This window comes from Saccopteryx leptura, chromosome 13, assembly GCF_036850995.1.
Source record: "Saccopteryx leptura isolate mSacLep1 chromosome 13, mSacLep1_pri_phased_curated, whole genome shotgun sequence".
NCBI lineage: Eukaryota > Metazoa > Chordata > Mammalia > Chiroptera > Emballonuridae > Saccopteryx > Saccopteryx leptura.
In genome coordinates, this window is record NC_089515.1 from 41,062,893 (window position 1) to 41,085,320 (window position 22,428).

At 41.2% G+C, this 22,428-nt stretch overlaps 1 protein-coding gene across 1 annotated transcript in view; it reads left to right on the forward strand.

The window, feature by feature from the left end:
• Positions 1-22,428, forward strand: part of LOC136384397 (elongation factor-like GTPase 1) — a 93,519-nt gene that overhangs the window by 9,119 nt on the left and 61,972 nt on the right. The window contains exons 6-15 of the mRNA XM_066354535.1: positions 157-294; positions 2,429-2,643; positions 4,530-4,653; positions 7,017-7,093; positions 8,043-8,179; positions 9,553-9,675; positions 11,943-12,042; positions 12,384-12,535; positions 12,762-12,928; positions 14,989-15,127. Of these exons, the coding sequence (XP_066210632.1) occupies positions 157-294; positions 2,429-2,643; positions 4,530-4,653; positions 7,017-7,093; positions 8,043-8,179; positions 9,553-9,675; positions 11,943-12,042; positions 12,384-12,535; positions 12,762-12,928; positions 14,989-15,127 (1,372 nt within the window). The remainder of the gene's footprint in view (positions 1-156; positions 295-2,428; positions 2,644-4,529; positions 4,654-7,016; positions 7,094-8,042; positions 8,180-9,552; positions 9,676-11,942; positions 12,043-12,383; positions 12,536-12,761; positions 12,929-14,988; positions 15,128-22,428) is intronic.

Genomic DNA, 22,428 nt, shown 5'->3' on the forward strand with positions numbered 1-22,428 from the left:
TACTGTGTGAATGTCTCGTGAGCACCTGTGTCTGACTGGCCTGGTCTGAGTTGTGGTAAAGGAGTATAGAAATGAGCTGGTTATTAATCAAGATTTTTAATGTGTTTTAATTATTTCAAATCATGAGTTTTATATTTTCCTTTCTGTTTTATTCAGACACAGGCAGTTCTTCGACAGGCCTGGCTCGAAAACATCCGTCCGGTTTTAGTGATCAATAAGATAGATCGCTTGATAGTGGAACTGAAATTCACCCCACAGGAGGCCTATTCTCATCTCAAGAATATTTTAGAACAGGTATTTTATTCTGTACTGCAGTGTTTTTTTAAAAAAATAAGGGCTCAGAGAAGAGTTGTAAGGCAGTTGCTACGTTGAATATGAAGTTTTGCTACAGAGAATTTACTTATTTAGAACTTTTCCACTTAAGTTTCACTTATGTTGGGATTATCATACTACACAGAGGCAACAAAACAAGCTTCCTGTCAGGAGTCCCCTCGTTCTTCAAGTATCCTTGAGCATAAAGCTTGGACAATTGGTTTTAATGCTCTCTCGTTTAAAATATTGTTAAAATCTTTCAAAGGGAATCAATATTAGGAGGTTCTTTGTTTTTTTTGTTTTTGTTTTTGTTTTTTTGTATTTTTCTGAAGCTGGAAATGGGGAGAGACAGTCAGACAGACTCCCACATGCGCCTGACTGGGATCCACCCGGCACGCCCACCAGGGGGCCACGCTCTGCCCACCAGGGGGTGATGCTCTGCCCCTCCGGGGCGTCGCTCTGCCCCGACCAGAGCCACTCTAGCGCCTGGGGCAGAGGCCAAGGAGCCATCCCCAGTGCCCGGGCCATCTTTGCTCCAATGGAGCCTCGCTGCGGGAGGGGAAGAGAGAGACAGAGAGGAAGGGGGGGTTGGAGAAGCAAATGGGCGCTTCTCCTATGTGCCGTGGCCGGGAATCGAACCGGGGTCCCCGCACGCCAGGCAGACGCTCTACCGCTGAGCCAACCGGCCAGGGCCTCTTTGTTTTTTTTATGACTGTTTTTATTTGTTTGTTTGTAGCAAGAGAGACAGAGACAGTAGAGGAGAGAGATGAGAAGCATCAAATCATAGTTATGTCACTTTAGTTGTTCATTGATTGCTTCTCATTCATACATGCTTTGACCAGGAGGCTCTAGCCAAACCAGAAATCTTAGGCTTCAAGCCAACGACCTTTGGGCTCAAGCCATTGACCATGGGATTATGTCAGTGATCCCACGCTCAAGGGGCAATCTCACACTCATCTTGATAAGCCTGCACTCAAGCCGGCAAACCTGCACTTATTCAGCAAACATTTACATAGTTACATGTTTAATAAAAGAATTCTTGAATGTCCATCGTGTGCTACAGGTTGTGAATGTAATGACAGGTCAGAGTTTGTATTTTCAAAGATCTCACAGTGTGGAGGTGGAAACAGACCATTAAAAAGAGATATTTGGAAAACGATGAAATAAGCCCTGGTGTGATTTAAGAGTATAAGTGAGGGCTGCTTCACCCAGATTGGGCTCAGAGGGAGAGAGTGTTAGGAAAAGTTTCACAACAGAAGCTTTGAGATCAAAGGAAGATAGTATTTGCCAAGTAGAGAATTGTAGCAGGGGCATTTGAGAGAGAAGGAATAGGATGTATAGTCACAAAGGCTAGAAAAAGCATAGTACAGAGTTTTATTCAAAGAAGCACAGATTTTGTTATTCCTGAAAAATCAGATCATGTTACGCAGAAAGGAATATAGGGCTTAGATTATGTGAACCTTGTATGTTGTGCATACAAGAGGTTTGAACTTTCTTTTTCAAGACAGTGGAGCACCATTGGGGAGACCAGCTTAACATTTGTGAAGGGAGGGAATGTAGAGGGTGGAGCGGTAAACCGGAATGGATCAGTGGATTTGGCTCCCTGATGAGATGGACAGGGACGGGTCCAGGGGAACTACTTCTGCCTGTGGTGGGGCGTAAGAAAAGGTAGGAAATAAGATTGCTTACTTGAGAATAAAAATAGTTGGGAGTTAGAGGTTGGGAAGAAGGCCTGAAGAGAATGCTGAGAAGTTCAAATAGCTGATGTGAGAAATGGCCAGGGTTGCAAACTAGGATCGTTGGGGGTTAGAAACCATGAGCTTCTAATCTCACTAGGCCTCAGTCCTAAAAATAAATTAAAGATATGACACATTAGTGTTTGCATTAAAATAATCACAAAAATAACCTTTCAAAAGCCTTACAATTTAGTTTTGCTGAGTTTAGAAAGAATGGGTTGATAACATGGCAGTTATCTATCATTATAAATTTCAACTTAATATGAGCCCATACAGACTGATGGGTGATTCTAGGGTTAAGCTGTGTTGGTCATGGGGTCTCCTATCAGGGGCAAGCTAAGCATCTGAATGATACTTTGCCATTTCACCGTCTCTCCTAGATTAATGCGCTCACAGGAACTCTCTTTACTTCTAAAGTTCTAGAAGAAAGAGCAGAGAGAGAGAGTGAATCCCAGGGAAACCCAAATTCTGACCCAGGAGAGCAAGTGTATGACTGGAGCACTGGCTTGGAGGACACAGATGACTCGCACCTTTACTTCTCTCCAGAACAGGGGAATGTGGTGTTTACAAGTGCAATCGATGGGTGGGGCTTTGGGTAAGTTCATTTGCATCTAATTAAACCTCTGGATTTTACACATAACTGATTTTTTACACTGAATTTTTTATCTTGAAGTCATTGTAAATGGACTACAGTTATAAGAAAGAATACAGAGTTCTCTTTTTACTGATCCCTGGAGTGGGCAGCAAGACGGAATCGGTTTTCTTCTTGAGGGATGAACAGTCTGCGCAGTGAATGTCTGCCATTGACGTTGTCTCCTCACTTGCGGTGTAGTGAGTAACGTGGGGGCGACCGGGACTGCTCCTTTCAGCCCTCCATGTTGGGAAAGCTGTAGGTCTACGGAGTGAAGTAAGAATTTGTGGAGACAGGTTCCCTCCTTCAGAAAGACAAAAAATTTTCCAATTAATAACTGGGAAATAAAGCTTTTCTAGAGTGAATTACTTTGTAAGTAATGGACACTTGAGGCCAGCTCTAGAATGTCGGCAGTCTGTAACCATATAATTTAAATTTTGATTCTTGATTGGCTGTTTTGTCTCTCTGCCCTCAGTGAGAGGGGACATAGATATTTATCTTTAGCTGTTTCTTAAAGTGTCTGCTTTTGTTTTTACACTCCTGCCTGATGCTCTTCACATTCCTGGTTCTACCATAATCATTAACTTCCACTCCCCAGCTTATCGCTCCCACCAGGCTACCAGTGTCCTGAGTGAGGACCAGCTCCTTGGACCAGGTTGTGGTCATGCTGGATTCCAGCGGTACCACTACTGACCGGCCTGGGAAGAAGTGTCTGAGTGTGTTCACTTTGAGTTCCTCCTGCAGAGGGTAAAACAGCAGCATCTTTTAAGATGCAGGTACTGTGAGAGTTGGACTCAAACTTTAGATTGAACATACAGTTCCCTGTAGAAAAGAGATTTTTGTTCTAGGTTCTTTAACCAGATATTGCACACACTGTATACAGCATCCTTACTTGTCAGGTGATTCCTCTCGCATGGCTGAGAGCAAAGCTAGTGCTGATGGGTTTCTCAAAGGGCCGAGGAGAGTTAAGTGTGTGTGTGTTTTCTGTTTACTCCAGGGTGCTAGAAACCCCTTTTTGGCCAGTTCTGGCTGTGAAGTTCGTTTTCTTTGTAAGCAATAGTCACCGATAGCAGGGAAGGGCTGATACAGTTTTTGTCGGCATAGTTGGGACAGGCAGCTAGAGCCTGTATTTTCTTGGCTGTTGTCCTCCAACCCCATTTTACACATGCAGAATTTAAAAAGAGCTATAGCGTGAATTCTGATTCATGTGAGTGTATTCAAAATTGGGCAAGAATATGGACTTTAGCGCCAGACTGCTTGGGCTTGAATCCCAACCTCACTATGTATGTAATATCTCTGCTTCTTTATCCTTTTCTGTAAGAAGGGGGAGGTAATTAGTACCTGCCTCCTAGGAGAGTTCAAATGTTTACATTTGGCAATACATTTGAAGCACTTTGAATAGAACCTGGCACGGGAAAACTTGAATGTTAGCTATACAGGCATCCTCGGGTTACGACACAGTTTCGTTCCTATGACAGTGACGTAACCCAAATTTTGGTATAATTCGAAACACACTCTAGCCTAATTCAGACGGAACACTTGCACTTTTAACAGTCCAAAATAGTGTACATAAGTATACTGGGGAGTGCTGACTCTCACTCATATGCCTTGTTACTGTGTATTTTTTTACTGTGTGCAACCAAACTAGTTCGTCCACGTAGTCAGTAAGTACGACACTAATGGCATGAGGTGAAACACTCACATCACAGTTTTTTGTTTTGTTTTTTTAGTTTTTATGGGAGTGAGCATCATAAACCCAAAATATCATATGTCGAGATTGTCCTAACCCAAAACTCGAGGACCCCCTGTACTCATACTTATTACTAATAACATAAACACTTTTCTTTCAGAATTGAGCACTTCGCCAAGATCTACAGTCAAAAAATTGGCATAAAAGAGGAAGTTCTTTTGAAAACATTGTGGGGTGATTATTATATAAATATGAAGGCTAAGAAGATTATGAAGGTTGATCAGGTAATGTGGCTTATGTCCCTTTTGAATGTTGGTTACTTTCTGCCCTAAGAGAACCTGTACTGTAACACCTTTCATAGATGTAATTTGGCTTTGATTTATGTGGGGTCAGTTCATGAAGGATTTTTCATTTTATATATTTGGTTAAAGCTTGTGAATCTTCAAGTATTGTTTATAGTTCTTTATATATACGGAAGAAAGAATTGCTGCTTTTTCTTTTACTAAAGGAGAAAATTCTCCGATCCTGGTCACTTGAAGGTATGTATATATTATGCATCATGCATTTGTGTGACCCCCTTTACTATGGAGAGACATCTCTCTCACACACCTCTGTGTGGCCGACACTGTATTATTTCTAGTCTCAGCGGAGGCCTTCTCTCATCAAATCCAGTCACCATGAGTACCGATGGGGGTGCTCCCTGGAACCCTGCCTTTGTAGACAGAGGTGGTGCAGGACTGCTGGGTCACATGCCTCAAAGTTTTCTTTTTTTTAGAGAGAGACAGAGGAGAGGGAAGATCGAGAAGCATTCATTTGCTATTCTACTTAGCTGTGCACTCATTCATTGCTTCCTGTCCCTGACAAAAGTGATTGAACCTTGGTGTTTTGGGATGACTAACCAACTGAGCTAATCAGCCAGGGCCAAAGTTTCCTTTTCTTGAAGCTTCTTTATCAGTGTAAAATTCAGGGTTTTATAAATTTGTTTTTGTTGAAGAGCATATATATTCTTTTTATAAAGTACTCATAAAGGCACAGGAAAAAACAAAAATCAGAAAACAGCACTGTGGTTTCAATTATTTTCATTTCTTTTGGATAGATATATACATCCCCCAGTTGAGATTACACTGTTTATATAATGCTGTAGGTGCCTTTTTGCTTGACATTATGTCTAAAAAAAAAGAAAGAAAGCATTGTAAACATTTCCCCTTGCTTTTAAAATCTTTTAATAAACAGTATATTTTAAAAAGGGCCAGTGCAGTGATGTGGGAAAGAGAATGGTTTGAGAGTCTGACTTTGTGTTTGAATCTCGGCTCCAGCACTTAGCAGCTCTGTGGCCTGCACCTCAGTTTTTTCATCTGGAAAAGGAGGTAGGGTGGGCATGATGATTACATGACATCATCTAGGAAAAGCCTTGAAAACATTTCCTGTCACATCAGTACCCTGTTGTTATTCTGTGTTGTGAGTGCACCATCATTTATTTAAGATTGGACATCGTTTCTATTTCTAGTTTTCAAATGTTTTGATATAAGTAAAGGTATGGTGGGCATCTTTGCATGAATTTCTGTCTTCATGATGACTTTTCTTTTTAAACAAGCGTTCAGAGGTAATGAATTAATTTCCTTATACCCTGCTTCTACCTTTTCAGAAAGGAGGCCTCAGTTTATAGTCCATCAGATGTGTGTGTGAGAGCATGCAATTATTTTGCATGCTGTGATAAGAAAAGTGGTAGATTCTTTAGTTTTCAATTTCCTTTTCCTTGATGATGATTTTTTATGTTTAAGAAGATTCTTTAGGCCCTGGCCTGTTAGCTCAGTTGGTTAAGAGCAGGCATCCCCAAACTATGGCCCGAGGGCCGCATGCGGCCCCCTGAGGCCATTTATCCGGCCCCACCGCACTTCTGGAAGGGGCACCTCTTTCATTGGTGGTGAGAGGAGCACTGTATGTGGGGCCCTCCAACGGTCTGAGGGACAGTGAACTGGCCCCCTGTGTAAAAAGTTTGGGGACCCCTGGTTAAGAGTGTCACCCTGAAATGACAAGGTTTGGGTTTGATCCCCGGTCAGGGCACACATGGGAAGCAACCAATGAATGTATGACTGAATGGGACAACAAATGAATGCTTCCCTTCCCCCTCCCCTCTCTCTCCCTTCCTCTCTCTGTCTTTTGGAAAATCAATCAATCAATCAATAAATTAAGCCCTGGTCGAATAGCTTGGTAGCTTGAAGGGTCATCCTGGAGCATGGAAGTTGGTGGTTTGATTCCCTGGTCAGGGCACAGACAGGAGCATCTTGACGTTCCTGTCTCTCTCTCCTTGCCTCTAAAAAATCAATTTTTTTTAGCACGAAGTTCATGGGAGGGCCTGCATAGGCAGAGTCAAGTCTTCACTCTCGGCTTGGGTGTTACGTGTTTTTTTAGGACAGTAGTGGGCAGCCACAGTGATATGTCCCCCAAAGGGTCTCATTGTTTGTGACGTCCATAGTTCCCAGAGGAAGAGAACAGTGTATTTTTATAACTACTTTCCTAGAATTTTACTAGAATAAGTATTTTCTAGTAAAAATGAGACTTGCTGATAATACAACATGTCAAGAATCAATATTTAAGATGCCTGTTAAAGACTCAGAAACCTAAGCTTATGTATTCTTTTTTGCAGGCAAAGGGAAAGAAACCGTTATTTGTGCAGTTAATCCTGGAAAATATATGGAGTTTGTATGATGCTGTCTTGAAAAGGTGAGACTGTTATAAATTGTTTATCTTTGGGCAGTAGGATCTGTCTCACTTTCCAGTTTGTTGAGTCACACTTGGGAAAGCTGAGATAATGGAGAGAGCGAAGAGGGCCCGTCCAGCTGTGGCGATTCCAGGCGTGGGGACAACTTAAAGGAGTATGTGTGACCCAGGTCGGGTCACAGAAGGGACAGTACAGAAGTATTTCATAGTGTGCTGAGGTGAAGAGATAAAAGGATGGAGAGAATACATTGGACCTTCATTTTTTCAAACCCAGTTGAAAATACATAAAATAATAATAGCAGTAGGCAAAGTGCTTGGTGTCTAGGATCATTAATGGGGAACCTGGGCAACAGCTCCCTTGATACGAGTTGGAAAGAAAGTTTGCTTTAGTAAGTTTAGTTCCTAGCTTATTCCAGAGTTGGATTAATGCATTTTTAGCATGTGTTTATAAAACTACTTCACCAGCTGACATAGCTTGTTTAAGGAGATTGTGGAGTGGTGCCTCAGGAGAAGTGTTAGAGGTTTATGTAGAAGTATGAGAGTGGAAAACTCTTGGACTGCTGTCAAAGGGGGGAAGGTGAGGGGACCGGGTGGAGGACAAGGAGGGATGGGGATGGAGGGAGACTTCGCTTGGGTCAGGGAGTGCACGATGTGCGGTGCAGATGGTGTTATATTGAGTTATAAACTTAAAACCTGTATGGCTTGGCAAACCATATCATCCAAATAAACATAAATTAATTTTAAAAGTACAAATAAATAAAGTTATAAGAGTGGAGATTGAACAGTCCTATAGTGTGGCAGGAACCTCTTCCAATCATTTTTAGTTTTTTATAGAAAAAGTACATTAGGAATAAATGTGTCAAATGTTGAGTTTCTTTTCCTCACAGCTCCTTCATATTTGTGTGTGACCTTCTCTTCCTCCACCCACCCTCCCCATGTATGTTTATTTTAGGGACAAAGAAAAAATTGATAAAATAGTGACTTCTTTAGGATTAAAGATCGGAGCCCGGGAGGCACGACATTCAGACCCTAAAGTCCAGATCAGTGCCATTTGCAGTCAGTGGCTGCCCATCTCTCATGCTGTTCTTGGTATCCTTTATTTTAATGGTTTTTAATGAAGTCATAGTTTTGACAAAACAGGAAAAGAAAACAAGTTATTGTCAACCAAGAAATCCTCTGGGAATAATGCATTCCAATCCAAAGTAAGTCTTCTGTTGTTTTTTTAAGTGTTCTACTATGAACCTGTATTTAATACTTTAAAAATTATCATACTAATACTAATTAGTATACATATTTATACTGATACTAGTTTAAATGAATGCTCTTCTAAGATTTTTTTTTTTTTTTTTGTATTTTTCTGAAGCTGGAAACGGGGAGAGACAGTCAGACAGACTCCCACATGCGCCCGACTGGGATCCACCCGGCACGCCCACCAGGGGCAAAGCTTTGCCCACCAGGGGGTGATGCTCTGCCCCTCCGGGGCGTCGCTCTGCTGGGACCAGAGCCACTCTAGTGCCTGGGGCAGAGGCCAAGGAGCCATCCCCAGCGCCCGGGCCATCTTTGCCCCAATGGAGCCTTTGCTGCGGGAGGGGAAGAGAGAGACGGAGAGGAAGGAGGGGGTGGAGGGTGGAGAAGCAAATGGGCGCTTCTCCTATGTGCCCTGGCCGGGAATCGAACCCGGGTCCCCCGCACGCCAGGCTAATGCTCTACCGCTGAGCCAACCGGCCAGGGCTCTTCTAAGATTTTTTGTAGTAATCTGTAACAATAGGAACTTTTTTACTTGACTAAGATTTACATATAAGTAGAGAACTGAGAGGTTTATGTTAGATCACTGCTGTATTCAGTACTATTTTTCTTTAGTGTTTTGATATTTTCCATCGTGTTAATGATTCCAAAAAGACTTAATTTTAAATGGATTACATTAACTGAAGTAATTTTATAGATGAATTTAAACTCTTTTCATTGACCTGCATGTGCCAGACAGTACCCATGTGCAGGGCAGGGGTGCACTGGGAGTGAACCAGCTGTGTTGTTTCAACCCAGAGCGCTGATGGATACCTGCTCCTGTGGTGACACTGGCTCTGCTAGGGGGATTTCTTGTATCATTGCTGGTGGATGATGGTGATTTTATAGAAATTTATATAATCTGAAAGCATACAAAAAAATTTTAGGATTTCAAGGCACAGGTACCTGAGCTACTAACTAGGCTCTCTTGTCCTAACTTGTTCTTTGGGTCATCAGTATGTTAGAATATCTATCATAAGAACCCTTTCTGGGCTTTAGGGAGAGTCCATGAGCTCTCTGGAACTGCATCCATATTTTGAGATGTGACGCATATATAGTCATGTTGCCTTGCAGCCCAGGCATTTGCTGTAGAGACATAAATTTAGTGGCTGTTGTGAATCTGTCCCTTGGTGGAGTACTCTCATTCAAGTTTATGAGTCCTTAACAACAGATTTCAGCTATGGTGTGTCAGAAACTTCCTAGTCCCCTCGATATAACATCCGAGAGAGTGGAGAAACTGATGTGCGCAGGATCACAAACGTTTGACTCTCTTCCACGGGAAACCCAGGCACTGAAAGCAGGTGAGGTAAAGATGAACACGGTATGCTCGCTCATTTTGATTGTCCTAGGTCAAGGCTACTGTAGAACAGTTTGCCAAATGCCAATTTGCCAAATGGCCACTTCCACAAGTAAACAATTGCATTTCCCCCCAAGGTTTCAGTTTTTGCTCTAGCCATTTTTCTCTGCCGGTGGGATGGAGGACCAGAGGCTCAGAGACTCCTTCCTCCTGCATTATCATTTCATAATCTCATGACGATGCTTTATTCCATTTTCCTAAACAGCCAGGACGGTGTCCTGAGCTGCCACATTACCCTCCGGACTGTGGAAGCATGGTTCCCAGGGCTGTGCTGTTCCACAGTCATCCTATATATTGCACCCCATGGGAAGGGCGCCTCCCTTTCCAGGCTCTGTAAGGCCCCGTGAACTTAATCTGTGTGCATTCACTGTGTCCACTTCTTTTTCTCCCATTCGGTTGAATTTGCAACCTCCATTCCCCAAACCACTTCTCTGCTTTTCCCGTGGTCACTAACGACTCCCCTTCGTTAAACCATCTGATTAGATCTGTCATTGACATTTGACATAGTTGTCACTCCTTCCTCAAAACACTTTCTTCCCTTGACTTCTAGGCTTCCACATGCTTCTGCTTTTCTCCTGTCTCTGTCTTCTTATTTTTAATCTCTTTTTCTTGTTACTCTCCATCTTTCTGACTGGTTAAATATGGGATGCCTTCAAGCAAGGCTCAGTCTTTGGTCTGCATCTGTTTTCTAGATGCATTCACTGAATGAGATTCCTGCAATCTCATTCAGTTTCAAGGCTTTGTGTGACAACAATATGCTCGTAATTCCCACATCTGTGTCTCCAGTGCTAATCTATTTCCTGAACTCCACACTCGTATGTCCAGCTACACATGTCCTCTCTCTACTTACTTAGCTAAGCCGCATTGCAAACTTACATTCCAAACTGGGCTTCTTATCTTATCCCAATGTGTGTTTCTCCTGGTTATTCCTGTCTCAGTTATAGAGACTTCCATCCTTTCATTGGCTCAGTCTGAAAGCCTTGGGGTCATCCATGGCTCCTATGTTTATCTCACACCCCTGCATTCAGTTCACCTGCAAATCCTGATGATTCTTCCTTTCAAGTACACCCAGAGTTCAGCTACTTCCCAGAGTTTCCTCTTCTGCCTCCCCGGGCCAGGCACCCGTGCTCTCTGACCTGTTATTGCAGTAGCTTTCCAGCTGGCGTCCCCACTCCTGCTCCTGCTCCTGCTCCTGCTTCCGGTCAGCACTCTGTCGCCCTGTGGCAGTGAGCCTGTTACACTGTAAGGTCACACGTGTCACTCTGTTCCTCAGAGCCTTTCAGAGCACCCCAGGCATGACTTCTGGTGCATGTTTAATTCTGACTTCTGGAATTTTTGTTTGTTTGTTTGAATTTTACTGGTCATCTTTAACTTAAGTATACAGTACAATGTTTGACATGGAGTGATTTTTTAAAAACATTGCTAACCAATTTTGCCCTGCCTAGGTAGCTTAGTTGGTTAGAGTGTCATCCCAATACTCAGAGGTCGCTAGTTCGATCCCTGGTCAGGGCACACACAGACATAGATTGATGTTTCTGTCTCTCTTGCTCTAAAATCAGTAAGTAAATTTTTAAGAAATTACTAACCAATTTAATATCTCTAGATAGGCTAAGAAAAATGTCAGTATGTGCTGTGAAATTGTATAATATTTGAGTTGTGAAATAAAACTTCATACAATTGTGTACAATTGTATACTTAGAGGAATTGGCATGTTTATAATAACCTTAATTTATTTCTAGGATTTTTCATTACTGTCATGATAATGCATTTTTGTCTATTTTCTAACTTGTTAATTTGGGGATTGGAAAAATTATTGATTTTTATGTAGTCTATCAACAAGCTTCCTTGTTGACTGTTGACCTTTGGTAACATTCCTCAATTCTAAACTGGGTGGAGGGAAACACTTATTAGGGCTTGTGGTGGGTGGTTAACCCATTTTCTCGTTTCAGTCCAGTTCTGGGTAGGAGTTCCCCAGCCCTCCTCCCACTGTGAATTTTAATTTCCTTTCTTCTTGCCAGTTCTACTTGTTCTCACTCTACTTTTCCAGTGATTTTATAGTTTTCTAAGTGGAATTTTTATTGTAGTTGTAAAAAGAAATACGCTGCTTCCACATTTAGATGATACCATAGTCAAAGCATCTTAATTGTTTCCCAGAAAAATCTGGATTTTTAAATGAGGGGAAAAATACATGTTTACTTTCTATTTGTTTAGCCTTTATGAAATGTGGAAGTGAAGATACTGCTCCAGTTATTATCTTCGTTTCCAAAATGTTTGCAGTTGATGCTAAGGCTTTGCCTCAGAATAAGCCACGGTAAGGAGAGGGGAAGTCGGGGCGGGCAGTGGTGGACGTCTGGTGGGAGGACGGGCATCCGAGATGTCCATGCTGTGTGCCAGGCTGTGTGTGGGGTGCGGGCTCATCCCTGGCAGGTCCTGAGCTGAGAATAGCTGGGGACACAGCATTCTCAGAGAAAGCCCGACAGGCCTTCTTTCCTGTTGCTACAGCTGGGGAGAGAACTTGGAGGAACCTTCTGCCTGGAAGGGACCTGGGGCCAGTTGTCTTTACCAGTCACATAAATATATGCTGCTTTCCTGTTTGAGCCACTGAGAGATGCTTATGTTGCCAGGTGTTGACATATTTGTGATATCCTGTAGACCTCTCACTCAAGAAGAAATTGCACAGAGGCGTGAGCGTGCAAGACAAAGGCACGCAGAGAAGCTCGCGGCAGCACAGGGCCAGGCCCCCACCGAGCCCCCCTCAGACGGGAGCGCCCTTGCAACAAGTCCAGATGGCGAAGAGCGGAGAGGTACAGCTCAACAGGCTTTGGTGCAGTATATTTCTTTTGCTTAATTTGGGACACTCATTCCTTAGCTCTTGAACTTCTAGTTTTAATTGTAGCATTTATCAATATGTTTTTATTCTTAGTGTTTCTTCCCTGAAACTTGGCTAAATATATGTCACACCCAGTTTCCAGGCAGTTCCCAGAGAGGAGACAGTGTCCTTGGCATTCACTCTCCATTTGTATCTGGCAGGTGATGAGCAGCAGGTGGAGAGCATGACCCCGAAACCTGTGCCACAGGAGGAAAGCAGCCAAGAGACTTTCATTGCGTTTGCGCGGGTGTTCAGTGGTGTGGCCCGAAGAGGGAAAAAAATTTTTGTCTTGGGGCCCAAATACAGTCCTCTTGAGTTTTTACAGCGGGTAAGAATTGGTAATAAAATATTAGTGTATTGTTTTTAAGGTTTTGATACTTTTCAGACTGATGAGATTGTTGATTACCTTACTGGTAGATTTATTTTGTCTCTAAAAAGGCATATTTGGATGATTTCTCCTCTTGTGTTTCCTTAGTAATACATGGGAAACCTGTCTCAGTAACATTTAAGAAACTAAACTAGTAGGTATACCAAATTTTCAGGCCTTAGTAATTATAAGGCTTTTCTTTTCAAGGCTAGAAGAAAGAACTGGTAAGAACAGATGTCATGTTAGAGCCAGGACAATGACAGATCTTCAAGAAATAGGGAGATCCAAAATCTTGGTGGCATGGGCCACTAGTGACCAGTTGCATGGCATGGCAGGCATAGCCCAGGAACTGATCACAGGGGTCTCTAAGGAGGTGAACAGCTAGCATTCATATACACCTGAGCCACTCTGGCCAGGTAACTTAGTTGGTTAGAGTGTTGTCCTGATCCGCCAAATATGCCTGAGCCAGAGGCCAACAAGGAAACCGCAAGCTTGAGCTATCGCGGAACACTTCTGAACATTAGTAACCTGTACACATAGCAATTAAATAATGTAGGTCATAGGAGGACGAGGATGCTAGCGGTCCAGGGAGCCAGGCAGGATTAGCAAAAAGCAGTAAGACAGCCTGTATTTGTCAGGTTCCATGAAAAGCCTTGCTGAGACCTGATTGGTATAGCTTTAAATCAGTCCCTGTTGGTCATGAATCAACATTTTGCAGTGTGTTTGGTGTATCTGTCTTATTTAGGTTATTTTAAATGTTTTTCATTGAAGTTTTATTATTTTTTTCATAAAGATTTTTAATCATGTTTATTAGACTTATTATTCCTAGCCAATATTTTGTTGCTAGTCTAAAAGTTAGTATTTTAAAATATGTATATTCTATTGTTGATCTGTAGACATAGTTAACTTTTGTATATTGATCTTGTGTGTAGTGACCTTGCTAAACTTTCTTACTAATTATAATTCATCTGTAGTTTAAGTGAATGTTCATATTGTCTGTGAGTTATTCTGTTTCTTCCTATTTAATCTTATAACACTTCTTTCCATCCTATCTATAGAGCTACCCTGCAAAGTTGTCACTGATCAGAACATGTACATTTAAATGTAGCACATGCCTGAAAGGCCATCATTTTTACCAAGTTTCCAAGTTTAACCTAATACAATAGCGTCTCTCTCCTCTGAGCTGCAATGAGGTTATTTGCTGTATTGCTTTTTTTGTCACTCACTGTGTTTGTGAAGTTGGTTATCTCTGTGTATGTTACATTCTAACGTTCTCTCCACAGCGCTCTCCCAGTGCATTGGGCCTGTAGGTGCCAAAGATCAGCTGGTGACTAAAATGCTTTCAGGGTACCAGCTGTATATGGAAGTCATTGAATAATTCAAGACAGTATCTTGACTATTCTTCAAGATATTGACTAATTCTTTTTTTTTAAATAATGCTTGACAAAACTTGAATAATTCAAGACATATTTCCACAAGAATAAATGTGATGTAAGGGGAACTGCTAAAGCTGTTATCCTCGTAGCATATTTACATGTTACAGTTAATCATTTTCATGTGTTCCTGAGCTCTAGCACTGCTGTTGTTGAATTCTTGAAGGACAGTATAAGATTAAAAGATTTTGAAATGATAATAGTAATAATGAGAGTTGAAATAATAGTACAGTCATCACCAGAATGGTGTGTGACAGCGTTCACATAAATGGCAGCGAGGGGTTATATATGGGGATTTTTGTTTATTAGCTTATATGGTGTTACAACAGAATTTATATTACCTGAGCCATAAAACTTATGGTTATTTGAGATTCTTGACTATTTTTAAAGATATGAGGGGTTTCACTCTATCAGATTTTATTCATAAAGTGAGACTTATTTTTATATAACATATCAGATTTGCATGTTTCAGATTTATATGAACTGTGATTGCACTACATCTTATGAATGAAAATAGCTTTATAGATATTAACTAGTGTTTTCATGTAATTCTTTCTAACTTACCTGCAATCATTTTTCTTTTCCCAGGTGCCATTAGGCTTCTCAGCTCCTCTTGATGATGTGCCCCCGGTCCCCCACATGGCGTGCTGCACTCTGGAGCACCTGTATCTTCTAATGGGACGAGAACTGCAAGATCTAGAGGAAGTGCCTCCAGGAAATGTGCTCGGTAGGGCGGTGCTGCGTGTTGTGTGTATCTCCTCCGAGGAGCTACCTGACATGTCACAAGCTTAGTGAACTTGAAGGAAATGACTGTTCTCTTTTTTAGTTGGCTTCTTTTTTATGGTTTGCTTAGACTTTCATTTAGTGCATTTGAGTGATCAGCATGTAGGTCAAAACTTTCTGTGAATTATGGCAGTTCTTTAAAAAAAATAGTACTGCTTAAATAGTCTGTGAATGCTCTAAGCTGGGGTCCCTTTTGTTTGTTAGCAAAAGAATTCCTGCTCATATAAGTCAGTCTAGATGACTAAGACTCTTTTGATTCTAAATAATTGGGAACTATTAAGGCTTATGTTTCTTGGAGGACAATCTTATTTCAGTAATTAAGGTGTTTCCCTTCCTAGTGTTCATTAGAAGGAACAGTAAACTTTTAATTGGTTACTTGGTTGGGTTGGTAACCCATTTAAATGGCTCCATCAAAACATCTGGAACTAGTTACCAGCCTTAGAGTCAGAATTACCTTTTTAGGCACATTTCACTTGTTCATTGATTAAGAACTGGAGCGTATATAGCAGTAGCAGCAGTTTCATAAACCAGATGTTTAATAAAAGCAACTCTTTAAAGCTAGGAGTTACTTTAAGGCAGGACAGAGGAAAAGGCCAGGGATTCTGGTTCATTAATATGTGAAAAGCAAACAGCCCGAGAGAAAGCCATTGATTTGAGAGAGGGAGGAAAGCGTGGGGGGTGGGGGGTGGGGGCGGGCATTGACAGAGAGAGAGAGATAAAGCATCAACTTGTTGCTCCACTTAGTTTCATTTAGCTGTGTACTCATTCATTGCTTCTCGTATATGCCCTGACTGGGGGGTCAAACCCACGATCTTGGCACCCTGGGATGATGTGCTTTCATGGAGCAACCTGGCCAGGGCCACAGTGCCTCTTTTTACTTACATGTCTGGTGGTTCATACTTGTTGTCTGTTGGGACATTGGTTGAGAGTAGAACTGAGGCTGGAACTTGTGGCCTTTCAATATGGCTGCTTGGCTTCCTCACAGCCTGGTGACTGCGTTCTGCAGGTGAGCATCCCAGTAGGAGGAGAAAGGAGGAAACTTTATCAGCTTTTATGACCCAGTGGCCAAAGCCTTCAGCCTCACTTCTGTCATGTTTTCTTTATTAGACAGAAGTAAGTCATGAAGACTGGCCTATATCCAAAGGGAAGGAACTAACTCCACCTTTTGATGGGAGACATGTCAAAGAATTTATAGACGTGTTAAAACAACCATACCACTAATTGTAGATAATTTTTTGTTTTCTTTTATATGTTAATAGGCCTGTGGTAGGACACAGATTACAAATTAAGACATAGTGATGTTTATAGTGATCATGGCAGGCCTGCAAATTTTATTCTTTTTAGTCTTATTAGCATAAGGAAAAAGTTGTAATTCCTATTTAATAGGAAAGTATATAGTAGGGAACGATGTGACTGATACCCATATGCTTTCCATCAGAAACGGTACAGCGTCAGATTTATCAAATGCAGATGAAAAATTCTGTTGGAGGAGGAAATGAAAACATTTTATGGTGTTCTTGAACAAGTCAGTGTGGATGTCAGGGTCTGAAGGAAAGTTCTTTAATATTGGCACTTAAAAAATGCAGATTTCACTTTTGAACTCAGCTATAACTCACTTGGAGAATTATACTGACTGGGTAGGTGTGGAATAGATTTTATGGTCTGGAAACAGTTAATTTAAAGTTTAAAATTATTTAATTCCAACCTGATGTTTGAAAAGTTGGTATATATGGGACAGGAGAGACCTCACATGTTTAACAAACAATAGCCTTTTGTTCACTTCCTTCCCAAGAATATCTCTAAAAGTAAATGTTTGCTACAGATTCCTGTTAAATTGTGAGGGGAAATTGAATTAGGATTCCAAATCTTTAGCCTTTTCTTAGACCCTTTCAGATTTCTTCCATATGGTTAAATCTTTAAAATTTCAGGGGCATATTTTAAGGGGAAATATGATATTCCTCTTTTTATAGCATGAGGAAAATAATAAATACTACCAAGCCTTTTTCTGAACTGGTTTTATTTCTGCCCATGGTGAGTTGCTGGGTTGCTGGGTTGCTAGGAAGTCAGTGTGGTTTGAATGAATGTGTGTGTGTTTTCTTAGTCAAGGGGGTAACTGAGGAGTCAGGAGCCTTGAGAGGCTTGACCAGCAGATTTGATTTATTTAAAGGGAAATCTCAACAGTTTGTGATTCTTAAGCCTTATGGTACTTTTGTAATACTTCAAATTCACTTGCTAGTGAATTTTTTATTATTACCAACATTTCCAGTAAGAATTTATTTTAATCAGTAAATAACTATTAGCCATACTAGTCTCTTCTTAACATTGACTTAATTTCAATTGACTTTTTTTGTGTGTGACAGAGACAGAGAGAAGGACAGATAAGGACAGACAGGCAGGAAGGGAGAGTGATGAGAAGCATCCGTTCTTTGTTGTGGCACCTTAGTTCATTGATTGCTTTCTCATATGTGCCTTGACTGCAGCCGAGCCAGTGACTCCTTGCTCAAGCCAGTGACCTTTGGACTCAAAGCAGCAACCATGGGGTCACATCTATGATCCCATGCTCAAGCCAGCTACCCAACAGCCAAGCTGGTGACCTCAGGGTTTTGAACCGGAGTCCTCTGTTTCCCAGTCCAATGCTCTTATCACTGCGCCACCACCTGGTCAGGCTCAACTGACTTTAAGACTTTTTATTTTACACATGATACTGATTTTATTCCTCTGATATCTAAGAGTTACATGTTTTATTTTTTTTTTAATTTTATATTGCTTATAAAAATATGGTCAATAATAGGGTGATTAACTTTTGTGGACTGGCAATTGAAAATCACTGTTGTGGCCTGACCTGTGGTGGTGCAGTGGATAAAGCGTCAACCTGGAAATGCTGAGGTCGCCGGTTCGAAACCCTGGGCTTGCCTGGTCAAGGCACATATGGGAGTTGATGCTTCCTGCTCCTCCCCTCTTCTCCCTCTCTGTCTCTCTCTCTCCTCTCTAAAATTGAATAAAAATAAATTTAAAAAAAATAAGAATTTCAGCTCCTCTGAGGTCTTTAAAAAAAAGAAAAAGAAAAGAAAATCACTGTTGTAACCTGCATATTCTTTTCTTAGGCATGATCTCTCCTTTCAGTATTCATATCTTTTGCTTAAGTGCTTTTGCTAAAACTCTTGGGCTATGATGCCACAATAATGGTGTCTCCTTCCTCACGTTGTAGGAATTCCTATGTGCATTACAGTGTGTTACCCTGAGATTTGATCTGTGCAATCTTTATAATAAAAATAAAGTATTCTCCTGTTTCTGTTTTATAGATTAATTTTTAAAATGTGTATAGCTGTTGAGCTTCATTCAGTGGTCTTTTCCACATCTTTTAGGTAACACGTTTTTCTCTTTTGACCCACTTACTGTGTGAATCATTTTAACACATTTTCTAATATCAAACCAGTTTTGTCTTCCTGAAATAAACTATTAGGTGAGTGTATTTCAATATGTTAATAGAGCAATGGTTCAATTTGTTGATAGTTTTTTACATAAAATCTTTGTAAGTTTACTGGATCTGTATTTTTTTGGATATATATTTATTTTATATTTGTGGAGTTTAGGTGTCAGCATTATACTAGTTTCATGAAGCAACAGATCAGGGAACCGTTTTTATGGTTTTTTATTTTGTGGAACAGTTTAAATGGCACGAGAATATTTTGGTCCTTAAAAAATTTAACTTTAGCCTGACCAGGCAGTGATGCAGTGGCTACAGTGTTGGACTGGGATGCAGAGGACCCAGTTTCAAAACGCGAGGTCGCCAGCTTGAGTGTAGAGTCGCCAGCTTGAGCATGGGATCATGGACATGACCCCATGGTCACTGGCTTGAGCCCAAAGGTCACTGGCTTGAAGCCCTAGGTCACTGGCTTGAGCCCTAGGTCGCTGGCTTGAGCAAGGGGTCACTTGCTCTGCTTTAGGCCCACTCCCTACCCCCAGTCAAGGCACATATGAGAAAGCAATCAATGAACAACTAAGGAGCCACAACGAAGAATTGATGCTTCTCATCTCTCTCCCTTCTTGTCTGTCTGTCCCTATCTGTCCCTCTCTCTGATACTCCTCTATCTCTGTCACACACACACACACAAATTTTTTTTATTTTTAACAGCCATGAAACCAACTACTCCTGGTTGTCAATTGTTAGTGTTACCAGTTATCCCTTCAGGTTCTTTTTACTGTTCCTGATGTTGATTTTGTTACCTCATGTTCTCATAGATAATCATTCATTTCAGATTGATTATCCAACTTGTTTGCATGGAGACTAATACTAATATTGATTATAATAATGAAATCAAAGGTTAAAAAAGAACTATAATATATACTTAAGAGTGACTATCTTATTTCTTGCAAATGAGATAAATACATTTTACCTTGTGAGTCTTGCTTTTCATCAATTATGGTGACAATCTCTTGGGTGTTCAGTGAATGTCGGTGCAATGAATAAATCAGTTAATAAGATCACTGAGCTTGGGTTGGGAGAGCACATAAATAGAGCTGTCATTGTTTATCATTTATTGTTTCAAAGTTTAAAATATCTTCAGGTACAAAAGGAAGTTGGAAAGATGGAAACTTTTTTTTAGAGGTGAACACATTTGGTTTTAATTATAAATATTCTGGAGTTTCATGAGAGCAAAAATCCTTTGAGTCTGAACATTTCTCATTAAAGGCTATCAGGACAGTGACATTTTAGTGTGATAACATTGTCCAGGACCCCAGAGCCAAGGTGATGTTACCACTGGAAATTGTTTGTTTAGCTCACGCCATATGTTGAAACTAATTGCTTCTTCCTCCCCTCGGTGTGTCCCAGGCGTTCTTGCAATCACCTGGGTACATCCTGGGCTGGAAAAGGCAAGGCTTTGGATGTCAAGAGAAGCAGAGGTATTCTGAGTCTCAGCTCATTCTCCTTATCTTTGCTCCGCTCAAGAGGAGAGTTTTGCCTACCAGGCAGTGGTGCAGTGGATAAAGGATCGGCCTGGGATGCTTAGAACCCAGGTTTGAAACCCCAAAGTCCCTGGCTTGAGTGTGGGCTCCACCATGAGCACGGGGTCACTAGCTTGAGCATGGGATCACAAATATAACCCCATGGCCACTGGCTTGAGCAAGGGGTCACTGGCTCAGCTGAACAACTAAGGTGATGCAACGGAGAATTGGTGCTTCTCATCTCTCTCCCTTCCTGTCTGTCCGTGTCTCTCTCGCGCTCTCTTGCTAAAAAAAAGAAGAGAGCTTTGTCCTAGACTTCCTAAGGCCAAAATTGTCCCCAGGAGTCACTTGAAACCCCTTTCTTATCTTTTGGGATAAGGGTACTCCCAAGGGAAGACAGGGCCCAGATGCCCCCATTGTGATTTTGTACAGTGTTCTCCAAGGTGCGCTTTGTTGAAACGTAAGCTTCACTGGTCTCTTCTCTCTAATTCTCTTATTCTCTATCCCGCACTGTGGCACCTGTGCTCTGTTTTGCAGTGTTCTTTGAAATGTTTTATGTTACATGAATCTCCTGTGCTCATTCAGCAAAGCTCTTCTACAGCATGGGCGAGGGTAACTGGAAGCTGAATGCTCGGGTTCCTTTTCCCCACCCTCACGTTTTCCGGCCACTTTGTGGTGGTGGAATTTCTGTAAATACTGTAGTCTCTTTCTGGGCTCTATTTGCTATTCTGATGTTTTTACCAATCTATATTGATTGGTTTTGATAATTCAAGTAACTCATTTTTTAATCTAGTTTTTATTGCCATTCATCTCAATTTTTTACTGTTCTTGGACATTTATTCCTCCATATTAACTTGATGTCATTTTATCTCATTCTAGTACATTAAATATCTATATTAACAGATTTAATTTTATTTGCAGAAGTAAGTCATAATCACTTTTACTATAAAGCTCAACAATATAGGGAAAACTAGGGGTAATTACTCTAGGTGTTCCCAGTATAGTGGATATTCCTACGCCTTATATCCACGCATGCATTTATACAAATACAAGTGTTCCCATAGTAGGATACAGTTTTATTTGTTTGAATTTGTAAGTTCATTTGGGAGGAATCTACATTTTTTACTGTACTGAGCCATTTTTAGTGAAAGGAGTTAGGAAAGGACTGGGCTTAATTAAACCCAGCACTGTGTTGTCCTGGTTCCCTAACTTTGTCAGGACCAAGTCATTGCAAACAATTAAAATTAGTCCAGTGCTAATCTCTTCTAGGGAGAAGCCCTTCCCATTTTCATACAGGGTCCTTTGCTGTGGACCTCAGGCCTGGCTGTCTCAGATTAAGTCAGAGCAGCAGCCAAAGTTAGCTCTGCTGCAGGATCTTTTGCCCTTGGCCTTCTTACTCTGGGGTATTTGTGAGGTCCACAATCTCTTCTTTTGACTTCCGGGGAGACCAACCACTGTTTTGGTGGCATAAATTAATTCTAGTATGCCTGGGTGACTTTTTATCTAGTTCCATATTTCAAAGTTTTTGGCATTTGGATGAGACCTTTTCCTGTGTTAATATAGCCTTACCCTAATTTTTACCTTTCTTTGGACATTTTTACTTGAGATTTGGGGGTGGACAGAGATGGGGCAGGGAGGAGGGGATATCACTGTGTTTGATAAGCCTTCCTTTCTCAGGATGCATTATTTTTTACATGTAGTAAACTATTGTTTACTCTGAAAAGATAAGCCTTTGCTTAATTTTGTAGCCTAATCATTCTCTCACATGTCTTTAGCACTTAGTATGTTTGGTTCTCTACTACCCACATGGTTAGATTCCCACACTGGCTACTTTAATTTAATCTTTCAAGTTAATTTTAGGCCCTTCACAGTTTTGATTCCAAACCAGCTAATGAGGCAGCCTCTTGTTGAGAAGCAGCACTGCGTTTCCCAGTGGAGGCCTCTGACACGTTGGCCACTTTCATGGCAACTTCCAGACCTGAATGTTTATCATTATAAAGTAAGGTTTGATCCGGTGATCTCTGTGGCCTTGCCCTTTTTCTTGGTTGGTTTTCTAGGAACCTGTTCACCTCCTGAGACTTGGGTTTTTCTATCACCTTTAATTGCTTTGCTGTTGTCAGTGTCTTGTCTGTCTGCCCTTCTATCTGTGGATTGCTCTAGGTGACATTCAGAAAGCCATTGGACATAGAGGCACTCCACCCCTTTAAGCAATGTCTTCTCACAGCCAGGAGCTTTCAAAAAGCTCAAGGACAAGCTGCACATGGCTGTGCCTCGAAAGAGGTTCAGACAGCTTTCTCA